The sequence below is a fragment of the Oncorhynchus mykiss genome, chromosome 24, assembly GCF_013265735.2.
Source record: "Oncorhynchus mykiss isolate Arlee chromosome 24, USDA_OmykA_1.1, whole genome shotgun sequence".
In the NCBI taxonomy this organism is placed as follows: domain Eukaryota; kingdom Metazoa; phylum Chordata; class Actinopteri; order Salmoniformes; family Salmonidae; genus Oncorhynchus; species Oncorhynchus mykiss.
The window spans coordinates 39,235,057-39,257,088 of NC_048588.1; the positions used below are offsets into that span (position 1 = coordinate 39,235,057).

General features: G+C 47.4%; 1 protein-coding gene across 3 annotated transcripts in view; it reads left to right on the forward strand.

Annotated features, from left to right (window-relative positions):
- The first annotated feature begins 3,123 nt into the window (after nucleotides 1–3,123).
- The window catches only part of LOC110516717 (arf-GAP with Rho-GAP domain, ANK repeat and PH domain-containing protein 1), a 112,202-nt gene continuing 93,293 nt past the window's right edge, over nucleotides 3,124–22,032 (forward strand). For 2 of the 3 annotated variants that reach the window (XM_036961242.1, XM_036961243.1), the window contains exons 1-2: nucleotides 3,124–3,250; nucleotides 15,774–17,343. In XM_036961242.1, coding sequence (XP_036817137.1) covers nucleotides 15,872–17,343 — 1,472 coding nt within the window. In that variant the 5' untranslated portion in view covers nucleotides 3,124–3,250; nucleotides 15,774–15,871. Of the gene's footprint in view, nucleotides 3,251–15,773; nucleotides 17,344–20,730; nucleotides 21,157–22,032 lie in introns of those variants that run through there. The other variant, XM_036961244.1, reaches the window with a different exon arrangement.

Sequence of the window (22,032 nt, forward strand, 5' to 3'; positions counted from 1 at the left end):
ACACACACCTCAGTGAGATCAGAGAGGAGAGAGACAGTGACTAACACCACACACACACCTCAGTGAGATCAGAGAGGAGAGAGACAGTGACTAACACCACACACACACCTCAGTGAGATCGGAGAGGACAGAGACAGTGACTAACACCACACACACACCTCAGTGAGATCGGAGAGGACAGAGACAGTGACTAACACCACCCACTTTCTCTTTCCTCTTCAGCTAGTCTCTTTGTCCTGAATCACTGCCTCTATTGCCCATAATACATGATGTGTCTCTGGATCACACACACACACGCACCCACGCACCCACACACACACACACCCACACACAGGTCCACTCTCTTTTTCTCAACACTACAGTATGAATGTATGTAGAGTTCAATCTTAAATACAGATTCCTACAAAGGTTTTCATATTTCATTTGTGATCCGAGTCTTTCTTAAAGTGTGTGTGTGTGTGTTAAACGAGGTCTGACAAATGATTGACTTGATTAGCAGATTGTTCTGGTCTGAATCTGTCACACTTACACACTGTTTAATGCCGCTTCTGCTGTGTGGCCTAGTTTGGACCCGGGATCCCCACTCTGGGTTGGCATGGCAACTCCCCGCTCAACTTAGCACCAGGGCTAGACAGGGAGGGGGAGGGAGGAGAGACCGAGAGAAAATGAGGGAGTGAAAACTCTGATGTAATTGTGGATCTGAATTGTTGGTGAGTTTGCCCTCCCCTGCAGTGCTCCCTCTGTTTGTTGGCCCAATTTCTCAAACACAGACATGGTTCAGTTGTTGAGTGGATCAGGGAAATCAGGAAGGTTACAATTAATCACATTATCTCTAAAGTAATGACGTTTTGTTATCATGGGCCTTATGGGACAGGTGAGTCTGAAATGGCTGTCTGAAGGGATAATATTCTTCATAGACTATCACAGTGTGAGTCACAATACCCATAAAACCTAGCGGTCAAACAGGGAAATGGTTCCAATCGTTTTTTCCACCATCCATTTTTCCCATAGGGAATTTTTAGAAACGCTTCAAATAAGGGCTGTGTTTCATGTAGGCCTACCCTGGCGTGACGTTTTGTAGACCGTGTAAATCTCTCTAGGACAAGGTGACTTTTATCAATATATTCACCTGTATTTACCCACAAATGAAATGGTAATTAGCTTCAAATATGGCTATCATTAAAAAAAAACGACAAATGTCATGATCTGGATGAGACTGCTTCGATTTAAATATCTAATGTTAGCTAAATGTAGTAATTAATAAATTGGCTAAATTTGTTTAAATGTACCTGGTACCAGCTAGAGACGACGAGCAGGAGCTTTCTGGGATATGTGGTCTTGCCTGACGTCTACTTTGATGCTAATTAGCATTTTCGATTCAAAATAATTTTGAGCCAAATATATCAAGGTGCCACCAACCTCCTGTGGTAACGATAGATAGAGCTGCGTAATTAAATTCAGGATGAGTCGTCGGGCAACTGCAACCCCACATTCTTTATATAATGAACCCAAATTGTGACTCTTTACCACTGCCTCAGTGCCAATGCTTTCAAGCCTCCTATTGCTGGGCCAACCACACATGAAGAGCGAGGCAGAGGGTCTGTTCTGATATGAGTGAGTAAGGGAAGGCCTAGTTATAGGCTTACTCGTCAGCTGGCCTATAGAGATACAGTATGTAAAGCAGAAATATGCCTGTAGAGATACAGAATGTATAGCAGAAATATGCCTGTAGAGATACAGTATGTATAGCAGAAATATGCCTGTAGAGATACAGTATGTAAAGCAGAAATATGCCTGTAGATACAGTATGTAAAGCAGAAATATGCCTGTAGAGATAGTATGTAAAGCAGAAATATGCCTGTAGATACAGTATGTATAGCAGAAATATGCCTGTAGATACAGTATGTATAGCAGAAATATGCTTGTAGAGATACAGTATGTAAAGCAGAAATATGCCTGTAGAGATAGTATGTATAGCTCTGTCTCTCTTCAGAATTTGTATATCCTCCTGCTCTGAATTGAAGCTGGTATGGTAGTTGTCTGATGTCTCAGCCACTAGTCCTCATTGAGACATCATTGACTGGGCCAGCTTCTGCTCCGGGGACGGCGAGCAGGGGCACATACGGGGGTTGGCGCGATAAAAAGGATACACACTGTGCATGGTGGCCTGTCTCCCTGCCACCCCACACTGACCCCGCCACAGCTACTAGACCAGCGATGAGTCACCGTCTTCCTCTCTCCTCTCCTCCACCCCCTACCTTCCCCTCCACCTTCCTCTCCTCCACCCCCTAACTTTCCCTCCTCTCCTCCACCCCTAACTTCCCCTCCTCTCCTCCACCCCCTACCTTCCCCTCCTCTCCTCCACCCCCTACCTTCCTCTCCTCCACCCCTACCTTTCCCTCCTCTCCTCCGCCCCCTACCTTCGCCACCATCTCTTCACTATAGGCTATGCCTATACTTCCACACAGGTACAAGCCAATGGAATAGGTGTCATAGATTTATAATGTATAGTCTATTTTCTGCAGCATTGTCCTACCTAGAACATGATTCCTCTAGGACAATAAAGTTATGTTAGAATCTGCATCCAATATCTTTATTGTGTAGCCTAATCATAACACGTTGAATTTCTTTGTGGGGAAAAATGAAATAAGCCTATGCCACTTTCAGGGCAAAGAAGCTCTCATCCCATGAACAGTTATCCTCCCCACCTCAACACCACAGCAGTCACTTGTCACCCTCCTGAGGTTGAAAACGAAACTACACACCATCCCAGAAATATGGACGTGGATACAATGTCCACTGTTATTCTTTGACAATGTTTCCACGCAGAATGGAACAATCATTTGTCAGAATGGCTCTATTGTTGCAAAGCACCTGACCGAATTTTCCAGAACAATGTTGCTACTTTCTAGAGATAGACGAACGTGTCAACATGTCCAGCATTAGCATGTCCAGAAATAAGTTGTTAGCCAAGGCTTCATCAACAAAATGTTACTGGTTTCATGATCAGGCTTACTAGAAGATGTGTCTGTGTGTTCTCTCCCACATACACTTTAATGGTTGAAAAGTGGACTGGCTAAATAGAGGCTCCTTCTGAAATGTAATCAATCACGTGACCGCTGCGGAAGTTTTCGCTGTATTCGCTGCTGGTGCTTTTGAGGCGTGAGAATATGTCATCGGCGAACTCGTCCTGAAATATCCCATAACCTAAACTCCAGTCACCAGGGAAACTGTTCAAAACACAGAGAAGGTAATTCATGTTTAAAAAAAGATATTTTTCTGGAGAGTTTATGGTTGAAAAAATAACTTTAAAAACTTCAGAAGAAAGAAAGGACCAAAACAGATTTGGTAATGAGGCGAATTTGTAAAGAATTCCGATGCGCTTTCAAGTATAGTTTCAAAGTCATAATAGCCTAGACTGAGATGCGATTGTCAGTTACGTTTTTAGATCAACCTGTAGGATTGTAAATGGGCAGTTGCTGTCAATTAATGTAATTAGTCATATATACGCCTAAAAATGTTTTCCTTCGTTTGTGATAAATTGAGGCTAAGCTTAAGGACAAAGAATCGAGGACCCCCAGTCTCCGTTATTGTGGAATGCTGACGCGATTCTGTTTTCTCTGGTCTTATTGGATCTCAGGGATCACGTCCGCTCGTGTTATTGGAGAATAAATCAAATCAATGATTTACAATAATAACAATACTTTTTTTTGTGCGTGTGTCTCATCTGATGTGCGTGAAAGAAAGATATGTTAATGTAATAGACACGGAGTTAATGTGGGCCCATCTCAGTGTTCCGCAGTTGTTCAGGTGCAGATTTGACAGGTGCTTGGCTGAGCCATGTATTTAGAGAGTATCTGCATTATGATGCATTTACATGATGCTTCGACATTCTATGGCAGCCATGTTAGCGCCTCATTAACATTACATGAGGGAATATTTAAACGATACTATGTAACTGCATTTCTAGAATTAGAACAATATTCAAAATTCTAAAAGTTGGCATAACTCTCTCTAATAATAATAATAATAATATTTTAATTTGTATATCACTTTTCATTAGACTTATCTCAAAGATCTACTAAGGATTTTTTTGCAATAAAAACAACGTATATATATTTAGAATCAAGGCTGGTAAAATAGCAGTAGTGGGCTAGGTGCTAAGTACATTTTAGATTTGGACTATGAAAAAGAGTGGGTTTTAAGGAGCGTTTTAAAAGTTCTGAGTGATGGAGCGGCTTTCAAATGGTCAGAAAGAGCATTCCATATGCGAGGAGCAAGGGAGCCTACGGCTCGGTCCCCCATAGTTCGGAGACATATCATGGTGGAAATAGATTCATTGCATTATTGTTAGCCCACTGCTCTCTGTATAAACTGTATTGGCTTGGAGTGGGTAACGTCAATTACCTGAGGGTCATCCCGCAGAACTGGCAAGTGATCTTTATTGTCCAAACTCTGGTGTGCATGTTGTACTGCGAGTGCACACAATATACTTTAATCTTCTGACCAGTTTCCCTAGGTCTCGTGGTCTGTCTGCATGTTTTCTGGAGGATCCCGTATTGTATTAGGCTGTACTTGAGCTCCTTGCGCATGTTTTTTAATCAAATAAAAAAAATCTTTAAACTGAAGAATCCATGTGTGTAGTGGAGGAAAGTTGCTGACATTTCTTAATCTTTGGTCCAGCCTTCGGACCAGGAGAAGAGAAGTGAAGACACTGTTATTTGCATCCAAACATTTAGCTAGTTGATTGGAGAAGTAGAAGTATGTCTTGTCTAGTTTAACATTTTCGGTTGAACTCGATTTTTGTATTCAGTACTTGATTAGCTTTAAAAAATAACAATAATTATAATAATTAATAATTATTGATAATAAAAATAATAATAATGCACATAAAAAGCACAAAACAAATAATTGTAGATCAATTCACAGGAGTAAACTACCAAGGCTACCACTAGGCGCCATGGCAACCATGGAACCAAAGTGTGTGTGTGTGTGTGTGTGTGTGTGTGTGTGTGTGTGTGTGCGCGCGTGTGCGTGTGCGCGCGCGTGCTCTGTCAGAGATAGGTTATCCGCACCAGTGGAAACACTGAGTGTTAGTTTTTAAAGAGCTATTTCCTTTTCAGTATGCTCGTATACTGCATGTGTTTTAGGGTCAGTATCTTATTCAGTTTTTCCACGAGGATTTTTTTCATTAGCTCAATGTGGGCCATGCTAGCTGTGGGCCATGTGCTAGCTGTGGGCCATGTGCTAGCTGTGGGCCATGTGCTAGCTGTGGGCCATGCTAGCTGTGGGCCATGCTAGCTGTGGGCCATGTGCTAGCTGTGGGCCATGTGCTAGCTGTGGGCCATGTGCTAGCTGTGGGCCATGCTAGCTGTGGGCCATGCTAGTAGCTGTGGGCCATGCTAGTTGACATGCTAGCTGTTGGCCATTCTAGTTGACATGCTAGCTGTTGGCCATGCTAGTTGACATGCTAGCTGTGGGCCATTCTAGTTGACATGCTAGCTGTTGGCCATTCTAGTTGACATGCTAGCTGTGGGCCATGCTAGTTGACATGCTAGCTGTGGGCCATTCTAGTTGACATGCTAGCTGTTAGCCTTTCTACTTGACATTCTAGCTCTTGTCCATTCTAGTTGACATGCTAGCTGTTGGCCATTCTAGTTGACATGCTAGCTGTTGGCCAATCTAGTTGACATGCTAGCTGTGGGCCATTCTAGTTGACATGCTAGCTTTTGGCCATTCTAGTTGACATGCTAGCTGTTAGCCTTTCTAGTTGACATGCTAGCTCTTGTCCATTCTAGTTGACATGCTAGCTGTTAGCCTTTCTAGTTGACATGCTCGCTGTTAGCCTTTCTAGTTGACATGCTAGCTGTGGGCCATTTTAGTTGACATGCTAGCTGTGGGCCATGCTAGTTGACATGCTAGCTGTGGGCCATTCTTGTTGACATGCTAGCTCAGGGCCATTCTAGTTGACATGCTAGCTGTTGGCCAATCTAGTTGACATGCTAGCTGTGGGCCATTCTAGTTGACATGCTAGCTGTGGGCCATTCTAGTTGACATGCTAGCTTTTGGCCATTCTAGTTGACATGCTAGCTGTTAGCCTTTCTAGTTGACATGCTAGCTCTTGTCCATTCTAGTTGACATGCTAGCTGTTAGCCTTTCTAGTTGACATGCTAGCAGTGGCTAGCATGTCAACCGCTGCTAAATGAATGTACGGGAAACACTGCTACTTGACTTTGGGGCCAGATAATTTAATGTTAATTTCTCTACTATAAGCCACCTCCATAATTTTAGCTCTAGTCTGTGTGTGTGTGTAGTTTGATCTCAGTGTCTCTCTGAGGCCATTGCCTGAACGGAGTTTAACTCTGGCATTGAGAGAGATGGTTAGAAAGGCTGATCTAAAATCTGACCTGTGGGAGAGAAGAGGCTACCGTGACTCATGTTGCCTCCACCCTCTCTCAACGGTCTGATTTAAGAGAAAACAAAGAGATTGGCCCGTCTGTGACGCACTCATCACTCGAGAATGCACATAAGACCTGCTGCAACCCTGAGTTAGGGTGATAGTCCAGGATAGGGTTAGCCTGGGTTAGTGATCGTCCAGGATAGGGTTAGCCTGGGTTAGTGATAGTCCGGGATAGGGTTAGCCTGGGTTAGTGATAGTCCAGGATAGGGTTAGCCTGGGTTAGTGATCGTCCGGGATAGGGTTAGCCTGGGTTAGTGATCGTCCGGGATAGGGTTAGCCTGGGTTAGTGATAGTCCAGGATAGGGTTAGCCTGGGTTAGTGATAGTCCGGGATAGGGTTAGCCTGGGTTAGTGATAGTCCGGGATAGGGTTAGCCTGGGTTAGTGATCGTCCGGGATAGGGTTAGCCTGGGTTAGTGATAGTCCGGGATAGGGTTAGCCTGGGTTAGTGATAGTCCGGGATAGGGTTAGCCTGGGTTAGTGATAGTCCGGGATAGGGTTAGCCTGGGTTAGTGATAGTCCGGGATAGGGTTAGGCTGGGTTAGTGATAGTCCAGGATAGGGTTAGCCTGGGTTAGTGATAGTCCGGGATAGGTTTAGCCTGGGTTAGTGATCGTCCGGGATAGGGTTAGCCTGGGTTAGTGATAGTCCGGGATAGGGTTAGCCTGGGTTAGTGATAGTCCGGGATAGGGTTAGCCTGGGTTAGTGATAGTCCGGGATAGGGTTAGCCTGGGTTAGTGATAGTCCGGGATAGGGTTAGCCTGGGTTAGTGATAGTCCGGGATAGGGTTAGCTTGGGATAGTGATAGTCCGGGATAGGGTTAGCCTGGGTTAATGATCGTCCGGGATAGGGTTAGCCTGGGTTAGTGATAGTCCAGGATAGGGTTAGCCTGGGTTAGTGATCGTCCGGGATAGGGTTAGCCTGGGTTAGTGATAGTCCGGGATAGGGTTAGCCTGGGTTAGTGATAGTCCGGGATAGGGTTAGCCTGGGTTAGTGATAGTCCGGGATAGGGTTAGCTTGGTATAGTGATAGTCCGGGATAGGGTTAGCCTGGGTTAATGATAGTCCGGGATAGGGTTAGCCTGGGTTAGTGATAGTCCGGGATAGGGTTAGCCTGGGTCGCTATGGGAGTCTGTAATAGCTGAGATTATGAAACATCTCCCTGTGAAATGTTGCACCCCAGGGTAGCAGCAGAGTATAGAGAGGATCACCCCAGGGTAGCAGCAGAGTATAGAGAGGATCACCCCAGGGTAGCAGCAGAGTATAGAGAGGATCACCCCAGGGTAGCAGCAGAGTATAGAGAGGATGATATCTAGTGCCCCAGTCTCCATCCCACCTCTGTCACCCTCCTCTCTGCAGCCCAGCAGCCCTCCATGGGTGAGGAGGGGGACAGGGACAGGGCAGACCCCCTAGGGTGAGGAGGGGGACAGGGACAGGGCAGACCCCCAGGGTGAGGAGGGGGACAGGGCAGACCCCCTAGGGTGAGGAGGGGGACAGGGACAGGGCAGACCCCCAGGGTGAGGAGGGGGACAGGGACAGGGCAGACCCCCTAGGGTGAGGAGGGGGACAGGGACAGGGCAGACCCCCAGGGTGAGGAGGGGGACAGGGACAGGGCAGACCCCCCAGGGTGAGGAGGGGGACAGGGACAGGGCAGACCCCCTAGGGTGAGGAGGGGGACAGGGCAGACCCCCAGGGTGAGGAGGGGGACAGGGCAGACCCCCAGGGTGAGGAGGGGGACAGGGACAGGACAGACCCCCTAGGGTGTGGTATTATTCCCTTCCATATGGGACCCTTTACTAGAAGCACTGTGTCAGAGGAATTCAATGTGTGTTTGAGTTATTGAGCATGCTTGAAGCAGGGGTACCAAGGTTGGTGTGAGTCATTCTGTTTGTGTGGATGTGTGTGTGTGTGTGTGATGGGCAGAGTGGTCTATGCATGTTTACCACTCTGTCTGTCAGGGCCGGAGACGAGTGACGGGAGGTGTGAGAGAGAGAGACAGCAGTTTGAGGAGAGTCAGGCGTTTCCTCTGTTTCCTCTGTGTGAAATGGGCAGCCTGTGGTGTGAAGCGGAGGTGCTACGATGCAGAGAAAGAGAGAGAAGGTAGCTCATATTGAGGCCATGGAAATGTCACCTTGTGATGCCACAGCCCTTCTAGAGGGCAGCTTATAAAGAACTGGTAGCTGATAAACAGATTTTAACTCTGGCGTTTTGTATGTAGTTGAAAAGGGATGTGAAGCTTGACCCCCCCCCCCCCCCCCCCCCCCCACACACACACACACACACAATCTCTTACTTCCCTTAGAGAATGTCAAAAATGTGTAAGACACCTTAATGGGTGTCTTAAATCAGAACTCTAGCTCTGTCCTCTCCATACGATTCCCCCCTGGCCTCTGTGTGTGTTTTGTCTCCTGTTGTTGACCTGCTCTTGTAACAGAAGACCCCATTGTTACTTCAGTATAGAGACACTGTTATAACCAGCCTGGAGAGAGAGAGAGACGGTTTAACAACCAGAAGCTCTAGGATAGGGTCAGTGGAGACCTGAACTGGGTACCGCTATGGAATATACACAACACACGATTATCGAAAATAGTTATTACAAAAAGGTTGAAATAAGCCGTTGTGGCCAGCAGGCTTAGAGCGGCAATCAGAAAGGTTACAGTTTCAGTGTCTTCAGTACGAAAAGCTGGTAGTAGTTTCAGTAACATGCAATTCTCAAGTAGTGTAACTCAAAACACAGCAAATATCAAGTCTAAGCACACAACACATCTAGTAAGTATAAATATCAAAAGGGTCATAAAAACTTAGTGCCTAATGCAATATACACTGCTCAAAAAAATAAAGGGAACACTTAAACAACACAATGTAACTCCAAGTCAATCACACTTCTGTGAAATCAAACTGTCCACTTAGGAAGCAACACTGATTGACAATACATTTCACATGCTGTTGTGCAAATGGAATAGACAACAGGTGGAAATTATAGGCAATTAGCAAGACATCCCCAATAAAGGAGTGGTTCTGCAGGTGGTGACCACAGACCACTTCTCAGTTCCTATGCTTCCTGGCTGATGTTTTGGTCACTTTTGAATGCTGGCGGTGCTTTCACTCTAGTGGTAGCATGAGACGGAGTCTACAACCCACACAAGTGGCTCAGGTAGTGCAGCTCATCCAGGATGGCACATCAATGCGAGCTGTGGCAAGAAGGTTTGCTGTGTCTGTCGGCGTAGTGTCCAGAGCATGGAGGCGCTACCAGGAGACAGGCCAGTACATCAGGAGACGTGGAGGAGTCCGTAGGAGGGCAACAACCCAACAGCAGGACCACTACCTCCGCCTTTGTGCAAGTGTGCATGCAAATGTGCATGTGTCTGCTCAAACGGTCAGAAACAGACTCCATGAGGGTGGTAATGAGGGCCCGACGTCCACAGGTGGGGGTTGTGCTTACAGCCCAACACCGTGCAGGTGCCAGAGAACACCAAGATTGGCAAATTCGCCCCTGGCGCCCTGTGCTCTTTACAGATGAAAGCAGGTTCACACTGAGCACATGTGACAGACGTGACAGTCTGGAGACGCCGTGGAGAACGTTCTGCTGCCTGCAACATCCTCCAGCATGACTGGTTTGGCGGTGGGTCAGTCATGGTGTGACTGACCCACAGCCCTCCATGTGCTCGCCAGAGGTAGCCTGACTGCCATTAGGTACCAAGATAAGATCCTCAGACCCCTTGTGAGACCATATGCTGGTGCGGTTGGCCCTGTGTTCCTCCTAATGCAAGACAATGCTAGACCTCATGTGGCTGGAGTGTGTCAGCAGTTCCTGCAAGAGGAAGGCATTGATGCTATGGACTGGCCCGCCCGTTCCCCAGACCTGAATCCTATTGAGCACATCTGGGACATCATGTCTCGCTCCATCCACCAACGCCACGTTGCACCACAGACTGTCCAGGAGTTGGCGGATGCTTTAGTCCAGGTCTGGGAGGAGATCCCTCAGGAGACCATCCGCCACCTCATCAGGAGCATGCCCAGGCGTTGTAGGGAGGTCATACAGGCACGTGGAGGCCACACACACTACTGAGCCTCATTTTGACTTGTTTTAAGGACATTACATCAAAGTTGGATCAGCCTGTAGTGTGGTTTCCCACTTTAATTTTGAGTGTGACTCCAAATCCAGACCTCCATGGGTTGATAAATTTGATTTCCATTGATCATTTTTGTGTGATTTTGTTGTCAGCACATTCAACTATGTAAAGAAAAAGTATTTAATAAGAATATTTCATTCATTCAGATCTAGGATGTGTTATTTTAGTGTTCCCTTTATTTTTTTGAGCAGTGTATAATCAAGCCCTTGTACAATCAACACAATAAATCAATTTGCTGGCTGTCTCCAAGTCCACATAACTACCCAACAAATTCTACTCAGGATAGTTGCAATTAACATTTACACAGAGACTGAATAGAAGTTTTGTCAACTGTGAATGAACGTCAGTTTGCGGTTACACGAGGTCTGATTACCCTCTTAAAAAAAGCTGATTAATTAGCATGATAATTACACAGGTGCACCTTGTACTGTGGACAATAAAAGGTCACTTTTGTCACCCAACACAATGCCACAGATGTTTAAAGTTTTGAGGGAGCGTGCAATTGGCATGCTGACTGCAGGTATGTTCACCACGCCTCCAGCGTCATTTTAGAGAATTTGGCAGTACGTTCACAACCGACCTCACAACCGCAGACCACGTGTAACCACGCCAGTCCAGGACCTCCACATCCTGTTACTTCACCTGTGGGATTGTCTGAGGGGGGGTGTTGTGGAGTATTTCTGTCTGTAATAAAGCCCTTTAGTGGGGAAAAACTCATTCTGATTGGCTGGGCCTGGCTCCCCAGTGGGTGGACCTAGCTTCCAAGTGGGTTGTGCCTATTTCAATTGACTGATTTCCTTCTGTGAACTGTAACTCAGTAACATCTTACAAATGGTTGCAGGTTGTGTCCCTCTTTATTGTTTACAGTGTAGACTCAACAGAGCCATTCAGCTGTTGACTTGGCACCAATCTTCTTAGCACTTTGGTGCGGAGCAGTCCAGAATAGCCTTTGTGTGTGTGTGTGTGTGTGTGTGTGTGTGTGTGTGTGTGTGTGTGTGTGTGTGTGTGTGTGTGTGTGTGTGTGTGTGTGTGTGTGTGTGTGTGTGCGCGCACGCGCACACTCAAGTATGTACAGCGTTAGTGAGACCTACTGACTCAGGCTACTACTGACTCAGGGTACTACTGACTCAGGGTACTACTGACTCAGGGTACTACTGACTCAGGCTACTACTGACTCAGGGTACTACTGACTCAGGCTACTACTGGTACTACTACATACTGACTTACAGACCCCCATTACAAAGAGATAAGATCTTTTAGTTGCAGGTAGAAGTACATCTAGACAGTAGACACGGTTTCCTTTCAATGTTGTTCCTCAATTCTCGAAAAGAGAGCGAGAGAGAAAAAAGTTTTGACTATGTACAGACTCAGTGAGCATAGCCTTGCTATTGAGAAAGGCTACATGTACACTGCCCACAAAATGAGGTGGAAACTGAGCTGCAATTCCTAACCTCCGATTACACAGACCCACAAAGAATTTGAAAACAAATCCAATGTTGATAAACTCCCATATGTGAAATACCAGTGTGTCATCACAGCAGAAAGATGTGTGACCTGTTTCCACAAGGACAACCAGTGAAGAACAAACACCATTGTAAATACAACTCATATTTATGTTTATTTATTTTCCCTTTTGTACTTTAACTATTTGCTCATCGTTACAACACTGTCTATAGACATAATATGACATTTGATATGTCTCTATTCCTTTGGAACTTTTGTGAATGTAATGTTTACTGTTCATTTCACCTTTTGTTTATCTATTTCACTTGCAATGTAAACATATATTTCCCATGCCAATAAAGCCCCTTAAATTGAGAGAGAGCGAGAGCACAGCGTTGGTCTCTGGTCTGTCAGTTAGAGGAAGACAGGAAATGATTTTGCAATTATTTTACAGACTCTTATGTCCTTCAACACACACACACACACACACACACACACACACACACACACACACACACACACACACACACAGATGGTGTCCATTTAACATGCAAAATAGACACCGGTTGTGTGTGTGTGTGTGTGTGTGTGTGTGTGTGTGTGTGTGTGTCCATCATATAAAGACACTGTCCTTAGATAACTCTGTTTTAGCAGGACCAGGTACAGGCAGGCCTGTGTGTGTTGACTCTCTTGTGATGGGTGATTGACACCACCTCTGTCCTTCAGTCTGATGGTCTGTTAGTCTGGTCTTTCTGGTTCCAGAATAAAATAGAGTTGACCTATTAGACTGTTTTCTGCACGGTGGTAATGAAGTCTCACGTTGATGTGTGAGTAGGTGTGCGTGTGCGTGTGCTTGCATGTGTGTTATGTGTAATATGTCTCTTGTGTCACTCTTGTCACTCTTGTGTTACATCCTCGTACAAAGCATCCTCTTGTTCCACATTTGAGTTACCGTTGAAGCTATGAGATGTGGTGAACGTACAGTGCTTGATGTTCCAAGTCTGATACACATTCATCTGGTAGTTTCTACAGTATTTCTCCAAAGGAGAAGAATATTCACATACTCTACTACTGGGATTCCACTTTAGTCCTTTAAATTAATTTATTTTATATTTATTATTATATTTACTTTTCTATTATCAGGGAGTCATGCTGAGACCAAGGTCTCTTTTTTACAGATGAGCCTTGAATTCCACAAATGAAAGAAAATACACACATCTAAATAAAGAGATTCAAGCAGAAGGAAAAACACGGTCATAACTAAACAGACATTCATCAGTAAATAGGTCCTTATTTATAGAAGGCAGTTTAGAAAAAGTATAATTATGACTTTAGTTGGTGTATTAAAGAACTGCGTTTGTGTTTGTCAGAGAGAGAGAGAGAGAGAGAGAGAGAGAGAGAGAGAGAGAGAGAGAGATGGAGAAATAGTGGTCTCAGCTGGTGGAGGTTTTTAAAGAGCACACCACAGTTCTTAGACTCCATAGATTAAGATCTGTTGATCACTTAAAGTGTTACTTTAAGACTAGGTATTTTTAGTTTAGGTTAGGAGGAGAGAGAGAGGCATCTTCTATCATCTGTGTGTGTGTGTGTGTGTGTGTGTGTGCGTGTGTGTGTGTGTGTGCGTGTGTGTGTGTGTGCGTGTGTGTGTGTGTGCGTGTGTGTGTGTGTGCGTGTGTGTGTGTGTGCGTGTGTGTGTGTGTGTGTGTGTGTGTGTGTGTGTGTGCGTGTGTGTGTGTGTGTGTGTGTGTGTGCGAGCGAGGAGCTGTGGCTGTGTGTTTGTGGTCTGTTTAGAGATGGTGGTGTCTTATCTGTGGTGAGATAGAAAGCTAGAGAAAAGAGGGCAAGAGGAAGAAAATATAATTTACCAACAGTAAAACTTTTGCTCTGGTGTTCCTTGACCAAGCGGTGGAACTTCTTGATTTTGAAAGTCTGTGAAAGATGCTAAACGCTAGTCTTATACTGTAACATCCTCTTCATGGGGTTTCCGTGTGTATGTTGTCATGGGAAATTCTTATACAGGGACACTCATAGTCAATCTTAAATGAATCATTGTTTATTGCCAGCGTGCTGGAGAGGTTCCAACCAACTCAATGCACCATAGTACACATGTCAATCAGGAGCTCTGCCTGGGGCAGTCCCAGCAGTTGTCTTATATACGGCTATTATATTTACAGACAAGTTATATTTGCATGATTTAGCATAATTCATTCATCATTACCATTTTTTAAAATTCATGTGACGGACCAATACTGGTTCAGAACATGTGACTGACCAATACTGGTTCAGAACATGTGACTGACCAATACTGGTTCAGAACATGTGACTGACCAATACTGGTTCATAACATGTGACAGACCAATACTGGTTCAGAACATGTGATGGACCAATACTGGTTCAGAACATGACAGACCAATACTGGTTCAGAACATGTGACCGACCAATACTGGTTCATAACATGTGACGGACCAATACTGGTTCAGAACATGTGACGGACCAATACTGGTTCAGAACATGTGACGGACCAATACTGGTTCAGAACATGACAGACCAATACTGGTTGAGAACATGTGACAGACCAATACTGGTTCAGAACATGTGACGGACCAATACTGGTTCAGAACATGACAGACCAATACTGGTTGAGAACATGTGACGGACCAATACTGGTTCATAACATGTGACGGACCAATACTGGTTCAGAACATGTGACTGACCAATACTGGTTTAGAACATGTGACTGACCAATACTGGTTCAGAACATGTGACGGACCAATACTGGTTCATAACATGTGACGGACCAATACTGGTTCATAACATGTGACGGACCAATACTGGTTCATAACATGTGACGGACCAATACTGGTTCATAACATGTGATGGACCAATACTGGTTAAGAACATGACAGACCAATACTGGTTCAGAACATGTGACCGACCAATACTGGTTCAGAACATGTGACCGACCAATACTGGTTAAGAACATGACAGACCAATACTGGTTCAGAACATGTGACCGACCAATACTGGTTCAGAACATGACAGACCAATACTGGTTCAGAACATGTGACCGACCAATACTGGTTCAGAACATGTGACGGACCAATACTGGTTCAGAACATGACAGACCAATACTGGTTCAGAACATGTGACCGACCAATACTGGTTCAGAACATGTGACCGACCAATACTGGTTAAGAACATGACAGACCAATACTGGTTCAGAACATGTGACCGACCAATACTGGTTCATAACATGTGACGGACCAATACTGGTTCAGAACATGTGACGGACCAATACTGGTTCAGAACATGTGACGGACCAATACTGGTTCAGAACATGACAGACCAATACTGGTTCAGAACATGTGACGGACCAATACTGGTTCAGAACATGACAGACCAATACTGGTTCAGAACATGTGACGGACCAATACCTTACGAGGCTTCTTTCTCTCTAAGCTGAGACCTTGAACAGAACACGGTCTGGGCGTACTGCCACTTTGCAGGTACTGATAGTGAAGATTTGTACAGTCAGCCACTTGCATGAACACAGAAATGGGTTATTAGAACAGCACATGAATAGAAAACGTAAATGAGTTATAAGAAAAGCACAAACATTAAAATTCCACTTACAATGTGTTTCTGAACGTAATATACTGTAAGTGAATTGTATCGACTGGGATGTACACTTCTATTGATAAAGGTTTAAAATCCTAACCTGTCTTCCTGTTTCTTCCACAGGTTTGATCTGAACACTGCCTGGACACACCACACAGGGACACACACAGGGACACACATCTTCACACACACGTACACGTAGACACACACACTCTGTGGTGATGTCTGAGGCGGAGGGGTGTGTGTCGGTGTGGGAGTGGCTGTGTGCTCTGCATCTGGACCAGTATTTCCCAGTGTTCCAGGATGCGGGGTTAGGAACGTTGTTGGAATGCCAAGGGCTGACCCAGGATCAGCTGGAGACGATTGGAATCAAACTGCCTGGACACCGCAAACGCATCCTAGCCAGCCTGCAAAAAACACACCACCACACACACCCCGAGAGAGAGCACGATGCCCTACTCACACATCTGGCTGCAGAGGGAGACCAGAGAGAGGAAGAGAGAGCTGTGTTCAGACCCAGTCCTTTGGGGAGAGAGACACCACTACCTGCACAGAGACCAGTATCCAGAGGAGAGAGACCAGTCCCTAAGGAGAGATCAGTGTTCAGGGAAGAAGAGAGGGATGGAGAGAGACCGAGACCAGTCCCTAAGGAGAGAACTAAGTACCGCTCTGTCCCTGTAGAGACATTGGACTGTGGCCAGACTTCCCCCCCTCCCAACCCTACCTTCTGCCCTACCACCCCCAATCCCAACTCTACCTCCTACTCTACCGCCCCCCATTCTACTGCCCAGGACCCCCCCTTACCCCCCATCCCCCCTCGCAGCACCCCAAACGGCCCCCCACTACGCTTCATCCCCACCTCCCCTAAACACTCCCCCATGGCACCCAAACCCAGACATAAACATAACAATACACACTCCTCTACAAACACTCAGACCACAGTACCCCTCCCTAGCCTCTCCACCAATCCCCCCACAGTACCTCTCCCTAACCTCTCCACCAATCCCCCCACAGTACCCCTCCCTAGCCTCTCCACCAATCCCCCCACAGTACCCCTCCCTAGCCTCTCCACCAATCCCCCCACAGTACCTCTCCCTAGCCTCGCCACCAATCCCCTCACTGTACCCCTCCCTAGCCTCTCCACCAATCCCCGCACAGTACCTCTCCCTAGCCTCTCCACCAATCCCCCCACAGTACCTCTCCCTAGCCTCTCCACCAATCCCCGCACAGTACCTCTCCCTAGCCTCTCCACCAATCCCCCCACAGTACCTCTCCCTAGCCTCTCCACCAATCCCCCCACAGTACCTCTCCCTAGCCTCTCTCCCTCGCCTGTTTCACCAGCCAGACACCCCCAGCAGGTGGGGGAGGGAGGGAGAAAGCCCTCTCCTGTTTCACTAGCCAGACACCCCCAGCAGGTGGGGGAGGGAGGGAGAAAGCCCTCTCCTGTTTCACCAGCCAGACACCCCCAGCAGGTGGGGGAGGGAGGGAGAAAGCCCTCCCCTGTTTCGCCCTCTTCCTCCTCCTCTTCCTTCTCAGTTGAACAATATGACCAGTCTTCCTCTTCTGATCAATGCGTGCCCACCCTCCCCCCTAAAGTCTACGTGGTGGGGGCGGGCCCTAAAGAGCCTCGCGGCCCTGCTCCAATCCCACGTCGACCTCCTGTTTTGCCCCCCAGAACCACACCCACACATAGGTAAGAGGGCCTCTGATTGGCCCCCAATGTTGTCAGTTCTACTTCTGTCGTTTGTTCTATTGCATTAGAGACAATCTAAACCAACAGTCTCAAATAAACTGCTTAACCTTTCAGAAGTGTGTGTTTGTGTGCGTGTGTTTGAGGGTACGTGTGAGTGTGTGTGCGTGTGACTGAGCTCGTGTTTGTGTGTGTGAGTGAGCGTGTGCTTGTGTGTGTGTGAGGTGAGTGTGTGGTGAGGTTTCACAGGAGCAGTCGTATCTCTGGCTGTGAAGAGCTTCACCGCCCTCTACAGGCCAGCAGTGTGTTTCCTCATCATATACCATATCCTCATCATATTCAGTTTGTCCACCAGGTTGTGATCCTGCTGCATTAGTGCTTGGTGTGTGTGTGTGTGTGTGTGTGTGTGTGTCTGTGTGTGTGTGTGTGTGTGTGTGTGTGTGTGTGTGTGTGTGTGGTGAGCTCAAAGGTCTACTGTACACAGACCTGCTGCTGCTACTCAGAGTATATCTCACAGAACTGTGTACGGGAGTAGTCTATACAGACTACTTTCTATGGTCATGAGGAACTATGATAACAATTATACTCCAGTTTCACTAGTGATTCAGTAACCCGGCTGTGTGTGTGTGTGTGTGTGTGTGTGTGCAGGCTGGTCTCTGTTAGAAATGTTTACGAAGTAGAGAAGGGCTGACTCTCCAGCTTGGTGGTCAAATGAACTCTTTCCCTCAGGTGAGCTGGGTTATTCTGCTCAGTTTCTGTTGCCTCTGTGTCTGTGCGGAGGAAGGAAAAACCCTGTTTCAGAGAAAAGGTTTGGGTTTGGGTTTGGCTAGATTTACAAAAACACAGTCTCTCTCATGCTCTCTCTCTCAACCCACCCCTCTCTCTATCAAATGAATTAAAAGGGCTTTATTGGCATGGGAAACATGTTTACATTGCCAAAGCAAGTGAAATAGATAATAAACAATCAGAAATGAACAGTAAAATGAAATGAAATGTTACGCGGTGTGGAACAGGGGAACCCAAGAGCAGACTCAGACGAGGACACTGGGATGAAGGTATCAGGGTATTTATTAAAACACAAGGGGGAGATGGAGTGCAGGTCAGGGGAAGCCCGGGTGGGTTGCAGGAAACCAGGTGCGGAGGCTGAGGCTGGAGCGAGAGGGGTTGAGACAGGGTAAACAGGTGAGGAGGCTGAGGCTGGAGCGAGAGGGGTTGGGACAGGGTAACCAGGTGAGGAGGCTGAGGCTGGAGCGAGAGGGGTTGGGACAGGGTAACCAGGTGAGGAGGCTGAGGCTGGAGCGAGAGGGGTTGGGACAGGGTAAACAGGTGAGGAGGCTGAGGCTGGAGCGAGAGGGGTTGGGACAGGGTAACCAGGTGAGGAGGCTGAGGCTGGAGCGAGAGGTGTTGGGACAGGGTAAACAGGTGAGGAGGCTGAGGCTGGAGCGAGAGGGGTTGGGACAGGGTAACCAGGTGAGGAGGCTGAGGCTGGAGCGAGAGGGGTTGGGACAGGTAACCAGGTGAGGAGGCTGAGGCTGGAGCGAGAGGGGTTGGGACAGGGTAACCAGGTGAGGAGGCTGAGGCTGGAGCGAGAGGGGTTGGGACAGGGTAACCAGGTGAGGAGGCTGAGGCTGGTGCGAGAGGGGTTGGGACAGGGTAAACAGGTGAGGATGAGCACTAGAGAGAGAGAGTACTGGGGGAGGCGGCAGGTCAAGGAGTCACAGGATGAGAAGTAGAGGGAGAGAGTACTGGGGGAGGCGGCAGGTTAGGGAGACACAGGATGAGAAGTAGAGGGAGAGAGTACTGGGGGAGGCGGCAGGTCAAGGAGACACAGGATGAGCACTAGAGAGAGAGTACTGGGGGAGTGGCGGCAGGTTAGGGAGACACAGGATGAGAAGTAGAGGGAGAGAGTACTGGGGGAGGCGGCAGGTCAAGGAGACACAGGATGAGCAGTAGAGGGAGAGAGTACTGGGGGAGTGGCGGCAGGTTAGGGAGACACAGGATGAGCAGTCAAGGAGACACAGGATGAGCACTAGAGAGAGAGTACTGGGTGAGGCGGCAGGTCAAGGAGACACAGGATGAGAAGTAGAGGGAGAGAGTACTGGGGAAGGCGGCAGGTCAAGGAGACACAGGATGAGCAGTAGATGGAGAGAGTACTGGGGGAGGCGGCAGGTCAAGGAGAGCAGTAGAGGGAGAGAGTACTGGGGGAGTGGCGGCAGGTCAGGGAGACACAGGATGAGCAGTAGAGGGAGAGAGTACTGGGGGAGGCGGCAGGTCAAGGAGACACAGTATGAGCAGTAGATGGAGAGAGTACTGGGGGAGGCGGCAGGTCAAGGAGACACAGGATGAGCAGTAGATGGAGAGAGTACTGGGGGAGGCGGCAGGTCAAGGAGACACAGGATGAGCAGTAGAGGGAGAGAGTACTGGGGGAGTGGCGGCAGGACAGGGAGACACAGGATGAGCAGTAGAGGGAGAGAGTACTGGGGGAGGCGGCAGGTCAAGGAGACACAGGATGAGCAGTAGATGGAGAGAGTACTGGGGGAGGCGGCAGGTCAAGGAGACACAGGATGAGCAGTAGAGGGAGAGAGTACTGGGGGAGTGGCGGCAGGTTAGGGAGACACAGGATGAGCAGTAGAGGGAGAGAGTACTGGGGGAGGCGGCAGGTCAAGGAGACACAGGATGAGCAGTAGATGGAGAGAGTACTGGGGGAGGCGGCAGGTCAAGGAGACACAGGATGAGCAGTAGATGGAGAGAGTACTGGGGGAGGCGGCAGGTCAAGGAGACACAGGATGAGCAGTAGAGGGAGAGAGTACTGGGGGAGGCGGCAGGTTAGGGAGACACAGGATGAGCAGTAGAGGGAGAGAGTACTGGGGGAGGCGGCAGGTCAAGGAGACACAGGATGAACAGTACAGGGAGAGAGTACAGGGGGAGGCGGCAGGTCAAGGAGTCACAGGATGAACAGTAAGAGGGAGAGAGTACTGGGGGAGGCGGCAGGTCAAGGAGACACAGGATGAACACTAGAGGGAGAGAGTACTGGGGGAGGCGGCAGGTCAAGGAGACACAGGATGAACAGTACAGGGAGAGAGTACAGGGGGAGGAGACACAGGATGAGAAGTAAAGGGAGAGAGTACTGGGGGAGGCGGCAGGTCAAGGAGACACAGGATGAGAAGTAGAGGGAGAGAGTACTGGGGGAGTGGCGGCAGGTTAGGGAGACACAGGAGGAACACTAGAGGGAGAGTACTGGGGGAGTCGGCAGGTCAAGGAGACACAGGATGAACACTAGATGGCGATGCAGGAGCAGATGTGACACAAAAGGGAAAATAAACTAGCATAAATATGGGTTGTATTTACAATGGTGTGTGTTCTTCACTGGTTGCCCTTTTTGTTGTGTTAACAGGTCACACATCTTGCTGCTGTGATGTCACACTGTGGTATTTCACCCAGTAGTTATGGGAGTTTATCGAATTCTTTGTGGGTCTGTGTAATCTGAGGGAAATATGTCTCTAAAATTTGAGGAACCTGTTGGAATTGTTGTACATGTTTAACTGTAAGCCGTTATGTAGGCAAAACTGCAGGTGTATGTTGAAAGAGAGGAGAGAGAGAGAGAAGGAGAGAGGGAAGGGAGTCTGCTCTTACTCATTCTGAAGTAGTAACACGCGCACTACGTCTCTAAAAGTACTGCTTCCTTCACTCCTCCCACCTGCGGCAGCTCTCTCCTCCCTCTTTTCAGAGAAATGTTAGTTTCTTTCTCCCTCTCCTCCGATGTGTGTTAATCGTCCCTCTCCAGTGAGGATGGCCCTGTTGGACATGCCAGGACAGGTGAGAGTGACTCTCCTCTTCTCTCTCTACCCCCCCCCCCCCCCTTTCTCTCCTAGTCAATATCTCTCTGGTTGTGTTAATGCTTTTCAAACTAGTGGCTGAGCCAACTAACGCTGAGAGCAGGAAGAGTTCATTTCTAGAAGAGAGTGTGTGTGTGTGTGTTTCCATTTGTGCCATCAGTAGTTAGACAGTGTAGCTGTGTACAGGGACAAGGAGTCATTAAGAAGTTGCTGATGTAGTAGTTTTCTGCCAGTGATTTTGTCATTGTAAGGACTGATTCAGGAAGGGAAGTAGATGTCACTTTGGGATGATAATATATTTTTGACGATCTCTCCTCCCTCTGTAATTCCACAGTTGGGCAATGAGTCAATTATATATTTCCCACAGACTTGCTGTGGTGGTTTCACAGTAGTGAATGAGTTGGCTTGAGTTAGGGCTGTTACGGTGACCGTATTACCACCACACCGGCGGTTATGAGTCATGACGGCTGTCAAATTCCACGTGACTGTTTAGTCACAGGAATTAGGCATCTCCAAGCTCTGATGCTGCTGATGGTCATTAGTAGCCCACCAAACATCCTACCTGCCTGGTACTCAGAACTCTATTGTCCCTCTAATCACTCTGATATCAATGCAAACGTAATCGAAAATCAAATCAAACACTTCATGAGAGCCCATGAGCTCATGTTACATAACATTTCTATAGGATATGCAATTGTGTGAGAAAACGACAGATTGATGGCCTCTATTAAAAAGAGGAGGATCCCATCAGCTTTCCGTAGGCTAGGCCTACTATATTTATTTCTCGACTTTTAAGCACATTGCTTCTCTTTTACAACAGGAGTAATCGCCTACCTGGCTGGCATGAAAATGAACC